Genomic DNA, 12,693 nt, shown 5'->3' with positions numbered 1-12,693 from the left:
GTAGCATCTGTTTTTCTTCCAAAAAGCAGTTCATTACTTTTAAATTATCTCCCTTATTTTTTCCCCTTTGCCAATCATTGCATGTCTGTTGAAACATGTAAACTGAAGCTATAGCTGCCTTAGAAGAACGAGTAATTAGATTAGGTTATAGAAAAGATAATTATTATTATTATTTGGTGAATTAAGGGTTTACTCCCATCAAACCAAATTTGCTGATTCTTGGAACATTTTGCTACCTAACTAACAAGATAACCAACAGGACTAACTACGACCGTTTTGGTGAGTTTTATTTTGTTTCTGTTCAGGTTGAATAAAGTTTTTGGATGTTAATCTTAGTGTGGTGAAAGAGAAAAACTTATTGGTGTACAGTTGTATTTTGAGTTTTCGAACTACTGAATGTGATGCGCTTAAGTGCCGCAGTGACGTGTGTTGTCAAGGTAACAAAAATCGTACATTTCTTTTGTACTTTTCAAATGGCCACAGCAAATAGTTCAATGTCTGTTCTACACTCGTTCTATTTCTGTGATACAACAATTGCAGAATATTTTCATAAAAACTAAACTTCAATATGACAGCGTAACTTGATTGTAGACCCTGGTTCCCGATCGGTTTTGAGGGCTCAACTGGTGTTCAAACAGCTTGAATCTGCATTTCAGCCAGAGATTCTCCATGATACTATCAATTAGGAATACAACACATGCTGATACAGTTGGGGTCGACGATGTTTTTTTCAGGGCTGATACTGATGATTATTAATCAAGGAGACTGATAAACTGATATTTGCAACTGAAGTGTATCTGGTGGCATCTCTTGTGCGCATCCAGGCACTGTCTCACTCCCTGTTTCCCTCCTTACAGTTCTTATACACATTAAACCCACATTAAACTGGAGTTAAAGCACATCAATACCTACATTTTTTGTGTTTTTATATTCTTTGAGGCCATAGCAGAATGTTATTAGTGGAAACTCTGGCTGTTTTTGCAACTTGAGTGGCTTGTGATGTTTATTCCAACGTCAGTAATATCTGCCTCCTTATGTTGTACACACAGCTCCCTGTACTCACCGCTGCAGCCCCAGGCAGCGTTCATCTTTCCCCGTCAGAGGCACAGTAACCTTCTGTAGTGTTGATGGGCAAATTAATTTTTTTTATTTGGAATCTGACAAAAAACATAATGATTCGCCTAATCTTAAAAATGCTGAATAACAGCCAATAATCGGTCCGCCTCTATCATACAGCCATCATACTTAAAGATATAGCAGTGTTTATATTTAGAAACTAATCTGAATGACAGCTTTTGTTTTGTCATCACACCAATTGATTTTCTGATGTGTCCAAAAGGTCGATTCAGTCTTGCTTGGTTGTGTTGCATCAGCCCTGTCAATACTGGATGGTTCAGAAGTGTTTGTGTTTCCCTTTTGTTATCTTCAGAGATGGCTCAGGTTAGCATGACACAAGATTGAAATTACATACTCTTAAGGGAATACATCACACCCCAAATAATCATTTGTTTGTCAATTACTCACTTTTGGAAAGAAAACTTTGTTTTTCTGTCATGCCTCCATGGTGAATGAAGAATCCAAAAAAAAGAGAACATTCCCAATTTATTGACGGTCTCAGGCGCTGATGAGTAGCACGCCTGCCCTTTTATGCAGAAGTGTTTTGAATAGCAGATATGCCTGTGTTTGCAGAGTACTGAATAAACTGCTGCATAAATATAACCTTGATTATACCGCAGGAGTTGTGTGAGAGTTTGTAAATGGATGTTTTGATAAGTTTTGCTGTTGTTAAATAGGGCCCAGTTTAACTTCAGTTTATCAAGGATGTTAGCCATTTTTGAAATCTTTGTTCACCGTGGAGGCATGTGAGAAAAGTTTTCTTTCTAAATACTATCTGACTCAGCTTTATGCCAGTCAGCTTTGCTTTGGCAGTTCAATACAAATATTTGTTGATTAGTTTTGCTTTCCATACAAAGTTTTAATGTCTGAATGGGCTCCTTGGGACGTTTAGGGTGACAGCAGCATTCACATAATATAGTTAACAAGCTAACGGTGCTAACAATAAATCCCAAAGGTGCAACAACATTTTTGCAGACACTAGATATCAACAAAAGCTAGACACTGTATCATATTAAGTTGCTGTAAGCTTTGAATTCACCACTTCTAACCCAGCTGCAAAGAGTAGTGTCAGAGTCAGGAGCACTCACTCCGCAGCTATAACTGGGGACCAAAACGTCTCCAGAGGTACACTGCACAGAGAAAAACATCTGCTCAGCTTGGAGCAATCTCAGTCGACTGAGGGGCTTTGATTGATCTTTCAACTCTTCGACTTTCAAGGGGCAGCCTTACTGAATAAAATTTAGGTGAGTTATTGATATACGAATGATCATTTGTGCCAGTGTATGTGTGTATCACACTGGCTAGCTCATCTCCGCTGTTCTACATTGCGCTTATTAACAGGTTGCCGCTGATATTGGGACAGTATCAGCAGCACATATCTGGTCCCCCCTGAATTTCGCATAGAGCTCCTTTAAATCAATTAACTACAAAAATCTGTTTGTGCTCAAATATGTATGTCGTTCATTCCAGTCTTCCTTACCTTTAATTGTTCAAGCATCCTAAAAATATATATAATATTTGTCGGGAAAAAAGGAAAAGTTATGGTCTGCAACATTTTATATATATATCAGTGTTTTAAAAAAGGGAAATCAGTGTAAACACATTCCTTAAATACCCCAATTGCTGTCTCTAATTTTTAATTTGTTTCTAATTTACATACAATATATATATGATTGGACATGCAGTCATCATATCATTTGTAACTGGACATGTCACATTTTCAGGTCAAACGAGCATCAGCTAACATTTATATTTTGTCCTCAGCCAGTCTGACCACCCAGTGGTGAAGCTGCTGAGGAAATACCAGTACCGAATTTACAACAGGCTCTACCCCATCGTCAGTAAAGGCTTTCCCCGGAGTCCTGCCCTGCCGCTTAGGCCTTCTCGCAGCACTCAAAACCTGAATCATCCAGGTAGGGGCAGAGGCAGGTATTTGTGAGGAGGGCTGATCTGGTAAAGATTTGGTTCACATTTGTCTTGTTCATTTTCACAGCTTCTGACTGTTTTTGTTTTATATCAGGTGATTTTATTCTTAACTTAGGAAATTGCCAACCAGATTAGGAAATTGTATCAGTGAAAGTTAGCCACTATATCCATTCAGATACCAAATATTATTCTTTACTGAGACATGGGAAAATATACAGTATAACGCAAGAAAAGAAGCAGGATTTATACTGTACATCATCTACTAATCCTGATTCGCTAATCATCACTAACCAAATCACTATTAAGACCATTTGTAATTTACTGCTAAGAAATCCATTTGTATTTTTGGGGTGAGGAGACAAGCCATTGTAGAGTTACTTAGTGTCAAAGCCGCAAGCATATTAGACGTGCTTTTCCACTTCCATGTCTATAGCACAGCAGATTAGCTCCAGTTTTCATCTTACAGCTGTCTGCACCAGTTCCATGCAGGCTCTCCTCTGAGATGCGTCTTACAGGCCTAACCACGACTTGAAGAGTTTATTTACACTTAAAGTCTATTTCAAGTCTTCAAGTCTCAAAGGAAACTGTGCCATTATGGCAAAATTTTGGATTTGAAGCCAACCAAAGAGGTGAGCTGAAAACATGGACATGGCAACATATAAACACTGCAGGACAAAAGTCATGGTAGTCACTACACTCTCACTTTGATTTAGGTTAGGATTATATGACGTTCCTTGGATTTTAGGACATTTCTAGGATTTGAAGACATTCCCAAGATTTTAGGACATTTCTTGGAATCTAGGGCATTTCTCAGATTTTAGGAAGTTTTTGGGATTTTAGAGCATTTCTGGGATTTTAGGATCTTTGTGGGATTTCAGGATGTTTCCAGGATTTTAGGACATTAGGAGCTTAGCTAGGATGTTGGGGATTCCCCATTTTTTTATAAATAAGCACTATTTTGATGCTGTTTTCATGCACTCTGGCACTTTATGTATCTTTAACGTATAAAAACAATTCCTAGTGTGAATCATTTCATTTTATTTGTGAATTAGAAAATGGTTAGGGGGCCAGTAGGCACTCTATCGGGGGACAGATTTGATCTGCAGGCCGTAAGTTGAGTGTCACTGGGTTGGATCGTGATGACTAATGGATGCTTCATTAGCATTAATGCATTTTTTTATGTGAAAATGTTATTGATCATAGAGACCCAGAAAAAATCAACCAGGGGCAGTAGCGTTGGTGGCCAGAGCTTCAGCACCAGCTCGTCACTCTCCCCCTCACTCTCTCACCACCTCCACTCCAACTATGATGATGAGGAAGGGGAGGAGCCTCGAACACAGCTTCCGGTTGATCGGGAGAACTCATTTGAAGATCTGGAGCAGTTCCTGACCCAGTTGGACTGGGCCCCGCCCCACGGCAGCGCAGATGACACCGGCTCAGATTCAGAGCTGACCTGTGATCCTTCAGTGCAGCCAGAGCAGGATGAGGAAAATGTCCAGGAGCTGGAGATGAGAGCACTGAGAGAACACCTGAAGGCAACCGTCAAAGACATTCATATTGCTATTGGTAATTATGATGACAGAGGATGGGAGGTTCGGGTTTGCATGTGTAGAAAATGTGTTATTTTGTTGATAAAATGTTAATGGCTGAATTTTACACTAACAGTTAGCGATGCCCCAATCTCATCTCAGGCATTGGTATTTGGGCCAAACAAGGTATTTTTGGACTGATCAGGATTGGCTGTATTTAGCTTATAAAGCAGTCCAAACAATTGTTTTATGTCAGCTGTCACACAGGTGTTTTAATTTAATGTATTACATCATGGAGCACACTGTTAGTCAACTCTCTGTCACATAACTTTTTATGTCTCTCATTCTGTTTAACTCTTGTGTGTGTAAGAGCAGCGGCTTTCCACGAAACACCACACACCATAAACAAAAACACAGTTTGAGAATGTTTATTTACGTTATTTACCAGTTATGCAATCGTTTCATTTCAGCTCAGTGTGAGAGACTTGTGTTTTGCATTCAACTATAATGCATGATGTTTCTCCGCCCTGCTTGGTTGAGAGAGGAGGAGTGGAGAGCGGTGCAGAGCTTGAACAACCTCACTCATTACTCACTGCTGCAAGTACAATTAAAGCCAACATTGCTTATCTATGAAGTGTAATCTGCCCAAAAGATGTGAGGATAAATTGAATTGGGACTCAGTATTGGCAGATACTCAACATTAAATGACTGGGATGTGGATCAGGAGTAAAAAAAAAAAAAATGTGATCGGGACATCCCTACTTACAATCCATGTGAAAGTTGTTGGATAATAAATGCTGTGGATGTTTCTTTATGTTTCAGATCAGCTTCTGTCACTATGCTTGCTATCCTTTGAGTGTCTAAACACAGCCAGCTCTAAAGACCTGTGCCTCGCCAGCATAGAGGAAGCCTTCTTCACTCCACTGTGGAGCGCCTTGGTGGCTCTTTTCAGGTACTGCAGCCTAAATCCTTGTGACCAAAAACATGTCCTCATGCTTTGAAGTGTTAAGTGTTAAACTTGGTAATTTTTTCTGAGTATTTGCAAATCATTATATGCAGTGTTTATTTATTTATTTTTTGTATAATTATCCTATTTGATTCCAGGATTTCCAATATGGAAGAATACATAACCTGCCAATCCATAGGATATCTGATTTATTTTGGCATTCTGAAAAATACACACCTCAACTGAGAATTGAATTTTTGTTTTACAAATAATAGATATTTATTCTTGAATTTCGTTCCACACTTAATTCACTTTTGGACAAAGACAGAAGGGATGCAGAAGAGAGACTTGTGCCTCTTTTCACCAACAATGAAAGCAGTGTGTTGGTAGCTGCTGGGAGATTTAGAAGTTTGTCTAATTTACTTTCCAAATCATCAGACCTTGAGTTTTCTCTGCTTGGTATGTCCACCTGGTTTGCCACCTGAGATCGAGTTATGCTAGGCATCCTAAAAGAATGTCTATCTTTCTTGACTTGCTGTTGGAATTAAATGCTCTCTTTTACTTTTTAGAGTTTTGAATAAGTTAACTCTTTAAATTCTTAGCTTATTTAAACGACTGCACACCACGCTGCAAGGGGACTCAGCTCCTTCGACCTCTCACGCCGCGCATGCTCTCCAGTGTATGCAGTGTTTCAGTCAGACCTTGATTGGAGTATGACCGTATTTACTCTTCAAAGCACTGTTGATGATCGATTAAACATGCTGGATATTGTCCCTCCCACAGCTCCATGTTTGTTTAGTTACGTGTTTGACTGCATCATTTTTTGGACTAACACAAAAATATGAAATTTTCATACAGCAAGTTCCAGTTTTAAAATTTATCTTGCAGGATAAATCAGTAAGTCAGTTACAGTGAGGGATAACATTTTGAAATGGTAATATCTGAATGCCTGAGGTGTTAAAACTCAGTCTGCAGTTTATAACATACACCCTAGCTAAAACTTTTGCCACACTGCATACGTGAACAAATGTGTGCTATAGGACAACACCTACATTATGGTGGCAGCTTTTACAACTTTATTTAAAAGAAATACTGAATTATTCCTGCTACATGCAAATGAAAATAACAGTATTTGACAAACAGCCAATCAGATTGCAGAAAGCAACAGGCAAACAGCCAGAGTGGCAGCAAATTTGTGCCTTCAGCTTTCATTGCCAACAGATTTGGCCATGCATGATGTTGTTTTCCCACACTTGGGGGGAAATTTATCAATCAAATTTATTGCTAGTTGGCAGCAGAATAAAAAAAATTGCTCAAATCAGTGGCTGCTGGTAGATAGGAAAGAAATAGTGATGTCAAAGGAATCATATGTAAACTACATTTTATTGACTTGCACATGCAAACATGCAGCAGCTTACATAAAGTCAAATGACTGCTCTTTAAATTTTGATACATTATTTGACCTTCTTGCATTTATGAATTGGTTCAGTTGTATTTCACACAGCAAAATCTTGAGTTGCAGTATCAGGCTATGGAGGTTGAGCTCAAATACATTCCCATGAGCTATGTGTCTGTATGTGACTTTTTCCAAAATTAACAGCACTTGTATGTTAATGGTTGACTTGGAAGTGGTCAGAGGCTTCAAGCATTTAGTAATGTTAAGCTTTATCATTATACTGCATTTAAAGCAAATATTAAATCTGGTTGGCATGATTTGTTTCCTAGAATTACAGTGTGAGTCTTGACCAGCATGTGGCAGTGCTACTCTAAGTATGTCAGCCTCTCCCCAGCTTTTGCTTCTGCTTCAGCTACTGCTGGTTTGATTCTCATTTTGTGTACCTCTTCTCATGTTATCATTGGACATATTTCAGTACCATTTACAATGTGACATGCAATTTTCGGTACACTAATAGAGACCTCTTGGTTTTAGAAAGACAAAAGTTTTTTTTCCTCCTAATCAAAAGGTAGTCCACCTTGGTTGTATTTTCTAAATATTTTCATTGTGCCAAAAAAATCTTCATAGACCTCCTTCATTCCTTTTGATATTTTGTGGCAGGGAGAGCAGAGGTATAATCAATAAATCAATGATAATAATAACAATTGCTTGGTTCCAACATTAATTGGAATGCATTGACGCAATAGGTAACGATATAAGCAACTTTGACTCCTGTGTCAAAATCTGTTGTGAAAAAGTTCAGCTATTTGACTTGAGTTCATACCACATTTCCCCCTGTTCATTTGTGCTCCCCCTCTGCCTGGTATGAAAGCCACTGACTTAACAAGTGGGAGGTTCAGTCAGTCTCCCTCTCCCACATCCGGACATAGCCATTTACTTTTTAAAATTTTTAAAGACATTCAAAATAAGACCTCTGCACCATAATCTCTCTCTTTTTTTAAAAAAAAAAAATGCCTCCATGCCTGCGACTGCTGTGGCTGGAGGCATTATGTTTTGGGCTGTCTGTAAGTCCACTTGTCTGTATGTATGTCCGGCCCATTCTTGTGAATACAATACCTCAAGAATGCCTGGAGAGGTTTTCTTCAAATTTAGCACAAACGTCCACTTGGGCTCATGGATGAATTGATTAGATTTTAGTGGTCAAAAGTCAAGGTCACAATGGCCTAACATTGGTCTCATTCATGTAGAACTGATATCTCAACCACACCTTGAGACAATTTCTTCTCATTTGGCACAAACATTTGAGTAGACTCAAGGAAGAACTGATTAGATTTTGGTAATCAAAAGTCAAGGTCACAGTGACCTAACATTAGTCTCATTCATGTCAAACTGATATCTCAAGAACAGCTTGAGGGGATTTATACAAATTTGACACAAACATTCACTTGAACTCAACAATGAGCTAATTAGAATTTGGTCTTAAAAGGTCAATGTAACTGTGACATTGCATCCATCTTATGTTCGTGAACAAGGATGAACTGATAAGCATTTGGTAGTCAAAGGTCAAGGTCACGATGGCCTAATACAACATGTTTTTGGCCATAACTCAAGAACCTTCCAGAACCACCTTGAAACTGTGCTGATTATATAGATTTTTTTGACTTTTTTTTTTATCACCATCAGGGTCATATTGTTATTCTCTGCAGAGATGATTTCCATGAAAAGCTTTTTTCTATGTAGATTTTCCATAGAAGTGTGTTTTTATGATGATAAATTTACTCTTTATGTAAATGCAGTGTTGTCGGTTGGATGGTGACGATTTCGGGGCTGTTTCAGCCAAATAACAAAGAGGGTGATCTCTGTAGGGATCTGTAGCATAATGTTGCCAGAGACTTGATCTCTGATCATGTTATTGGCAAAAACAAAATAACAATAGGGGCAGAGTTGAAAAAGTTACCCATCAAGTCAGTACCAGAAACTTTATTGAAAATACCTTTCTTCTTCCAAAATGCCTGGTAGTGTGCCTCGCATACAAATATCCAATTGTTGACATGCTTTCCCTGCCTGTGTTTTTTAGTCTGATAACCTTATATTCCAACAACAGTCAGACTCTTTAAAAAGACAATTTAACTTATTGTAACACTGTTGTTTCTCTGCCTCCATTATCCATTACTTACAACACTACAGAAAATTTGCCGTATTTCTACCTCAGTTTATATATATTCTGTTTATTCATAGTCATCATAAAAACTCATACATATGTACTACATATTCGTATTTTTGATATCTTTCTGTTCAACAGAGCTTTGCAGTCTCCTACTGTGCCATAACCTCTTGCCGTGCAGTAATATGTATAGGCTCTATTTCTATATTTTTACAGTAAATATACAACATGCCATGTGTGTATTTCAGTTATCCTGTGCAACCATCAATCATTTACATACAGTATCTGTAACAGTGAAAGGTGTATGTAGTGTATTTTGATTTTACATTATTTGATCTTGATTTTTTTGGTAATATATTTATCCTTTTTTAGCACATCAGCTATTTAATTTTGATCTGAATTGATGATTTTAATTTCAATCTCTTTTTTGCCTTTTTTTCTATTGCTTCTGCCTCTTGAGCTGCTGTGAATTTCCCTGGTGTGTGATAAATCAAGTCTTATCTCTTGTCTCTCTTTCTCAGGAGGGTCCACAGGGAAAGGGAGCAGGCCTTTGAGACAAGTATGAAGTTGTACCGTGACGCTTCACCTGGAGATGTAGGTGTTCCCTCAAAACTATTCCCCAAAGACCCTGCCACACTTCAAGGTTCCTGTCCATATGAGTCTGCTGTTCAGGAGCTTAAGCTACTCATTAAAGACTGCTGTCCACAGAGGAAGTTGGAATGTATTGGTGAGTCAGCCCGATTGTTTTATTTTTCCTCACACAAGGCTGATTCGGGACAGAGAGCTTCTCTTAGAGAGTATCATTTCAACCCAAAGAAGGCAATCCACCCTTTTCTACCATGACCTCAGCCTTGGTGCTGTCTCTCGTCTTAGCTGCTTCAGACTGTTGTTTTCTCAGAGTATCTGCAAGGTGAAAAGGAGTGAATATAATTTCCTACGCAAAATCTGATTTCGGTCTGCTAAGAGACATTCTGCATTTATGAAGTAACTTGTTTTGTCAGTGGATTGTGCTGCAGCAGGCTGTTCAATCCTTTTTTGTGGTGTGTCAGTGTGCACCATCAGACCTGTTGCTATTGCCAGCTACAGTAGCTAGAAAGCTTATTGTGTCGTCCTGAAATGGGCAAGTGTCAGTTTAGGCAAAAACTTACATTGTGAATTTCATTTAGGTAGATTTTGTATTGGTTAATCCATCAGTCCATATAAACAAATTTACTCAAGGCCAAATCATCTTTACTGGTTTTCCCATAAGTTGGCAGTATGTTAAAGGAGAAATTCGCCATGTTTTGAGGGGATATCCAAGCATTTCCCTTTACAATACTTATTTCAGTGCCTACATGTACATAGATAAATTGCACCCAAGCTCCTGAGGCACCATTTATCATTTATTGACAAAACGTGCAACATTGGTTAGTGTGGGCAGAGTGCAAATCATTCACAGTAACCCGAATTTGATATGTAATTGGATAAATTACTTTTTCCAATGTCATCTGGGACCAATTAACGGAACAGTTGTGTTTTTAATTATAGGAAGACATTTTGCTACATTGCTAAGCTATGAACCATTAGCTGTTTCTTTCTTTCTGTTTACTGTACATTTAGTCTGAGCACAGGCCTTTTACATGGTTTACATGGTTTTACATATTAATTGCATTTGCTGTGTGTTATAACAGTTAGGACATTACGGCTGATCTGTGCCTGCGCTGAGGATTACAGGTGCCTTCACGAGGTTGACTCCACACCCAAAACAGCAGCCATGTGAGTAAATCATATGTTGCAACAAGTGGAAACTTTTTTGGGGGTTTTGGTGTTTGTTACTGCAGGACATTTTACTGGATATGGAAAACCAGTAAAATAATACACCTCATAACATATACTGACATTACAGTGTGATAGTTTATGGGTAAGAAGAGCATACGGATCAGTGCAGGACTGTAGTGTCGTGTTGTTCTTCTAGTTGAATTCCTCCAAAGTATACCTCATTAAACTTCAAAATAAGAGCCCTTTTTCCTTTGACTCTGTGCTTATGATCGGGAGGGAAAGGACTGTCCAGTGGAAATACCCACTTATCATTTAAGGTTTCTGTGCCTTGGAAGCTGCCCTGTCAGGTCTCATCAGTGCACAGCTAAGCCTGGCGCAGCGGGGGCTCTCATAGGTCCATTTCCCCCCTATAGAGTGCCTCTTCCTAGCCAGGCCTAAAAGTGGGTCGTCATGTCTGGGTTTGGAACAGACCCAGGGCCCAACAAGGGGCTTGGGGAAGAAAAGAAAAGAGATGGAGTTTTGTGGAATCCATGATGATGCACAGAGAGTCAGACAAAGGCTCTGTGGGTTGTAGCACCCATTGTGGAGAACATACAGTGCGGTTTGTGTCAACAACGTTTGACTAAAAACATTTTCCTCTGCGTTAATGTATGTGTGTTCCAATGTGAATCTTCTCGTTTTGGCCTGCACCAATCTGTTGTTAAACCGTGCATGCAACCATTTTAGCAGAAATCGGTGATTTATCAATATTTTCTTACTTGAATTTTTTCATACTCTTCAAACATTTAAAACTGCCTCAGACCATGCGTACGCACAAATGACGATGGCCCGGTTTTCTTAAAAAAAAAAAAAGTAAATACACATCTCATAACTTGAGCACATTAAAACAAATATTAGTAAATGAGGCCCATTATCTTGTGTACACATCCGGAGAAGAAAGTTGTGAGGCTCATATAATCAGCCTCATCACTGCCTAGTTTAACTCTCATCTTTAAGTTGGTGAACTGAGAAAATTTCTTGTGTCGTTATTATATAAGCAAAGACTGAAACTTCTGAGAACACACCAAATAAAAGAAACAGTTAGACTGCTAGATTTAGGGGCACTGGGTGGCATCTAGCAGTGAGGATTGCAATCAGCTGAAACTTCTCTCAAATTCCTTCAGTGTTCATTGTACAGGAGTTTGTTTCCATGTCTCATTTTCAAAAAAAGGGTGTATGATTTATAGTGTATGTATGGACAAAAGCTGAAATTGCTGTCCGCCAAAAATAGATGACATGATAGATGACCACAATTCATTTATTTATTCAGGTTTCATTCTGGCGTGCGTTATGGTTAGGGCTCATGATGAGGATATAGAGTGTAATGATTGTCTGAGACGTGTCACTTGCTTGTATTTCAGACTTTACTAATATACTCAGTCCATATGTACAGGTGGTGAAGGTCTGGCGGTTACGTTACTGGAGAGTGTCTGTGATAGCCATAGCGGTGTCTCAGTGCATCCTGTACGCACAGACGTGTTGACTGCAGCAATTTTACACACTAAAACTGTATGAAAATAAAAGCTGTACTTGGTAATATTTATATACAGTATTAGAGGATACTATTTAACACTGTTGACTCTCTGTTTTGCAGTTATTTAAAGCTGTTTGATGAGCGCATTTCACTTTAAAGCTGTCTCCCAGGGTAAACATACAGTCCAGCTGTCTCCTCTGCGCTCTTGGGCAGGAGATGATACATAAGACAGATAAGATAGATAAAAATAAGACAGTGCTGATAAAAAGAATGAGTGGAATTCAGTGAGATGTGAGTTGGCTCATAATTTTTACAACTAAATTGTGCTTATGGAAAAGTTACGGC

At 38.7% G+C, this 12,693-nt stretch overlaps 1 protein-coding gene across 2 annotated transcripts in view; it reads left to right on the top strand.

Annotated features, from left to right (window-relative positions):
• vps9d1 (VPS9 domain containing 1) overlaps positions 1-12,693 on the top strand; it is a 39,836-nt gene that overhangs the window by 15,047 nt on the left and 12,096 nt on the right. For both annotated transcript variants that reach the window (XM_042496572.2, XM_042496571.2), the window contains exons 10-14: positions 2,881-3,029; positions 4,246-4,608; positions 5,394-5,523; positions 9,599-9,804; positions 10,748-10,832. In XM_042496572.2, coding sequence (XP_042352506.2) covers positions 2,881-3,029; positions 4,246-4,608; positions 5,394-5,523; positions 9,599-9,804; positions 10,748-10,832 — 933 coding nt within the window. The remainder of the gene's footprint in view (positions 1-2,880; positions 3,030-4,245; positions 4,609-5,393; positions 5,524-9,598; positions 9,805-10,747; positions 10,833-12,693) is intronic.

The sequence above is a fragment of the Plectropomus leopardus genome, chromosome 7 (assembly GCF_026936395.1).
Source record: "Plectropomus leopardus strain MGB_pleo_1.0 chromosome 7, ASM2693639v1, whole genome shotgun sequence".
Classification (NCBI taxonomy): Eukaryota; Metazoa; Chordata; class Actinopteri; order Perciformes; family Serranidae; genus Plectropomus; species Plectropomus leopardus.
This window is presented reverse-complemented; position numbering and strand designations above follow the sequence as displayed.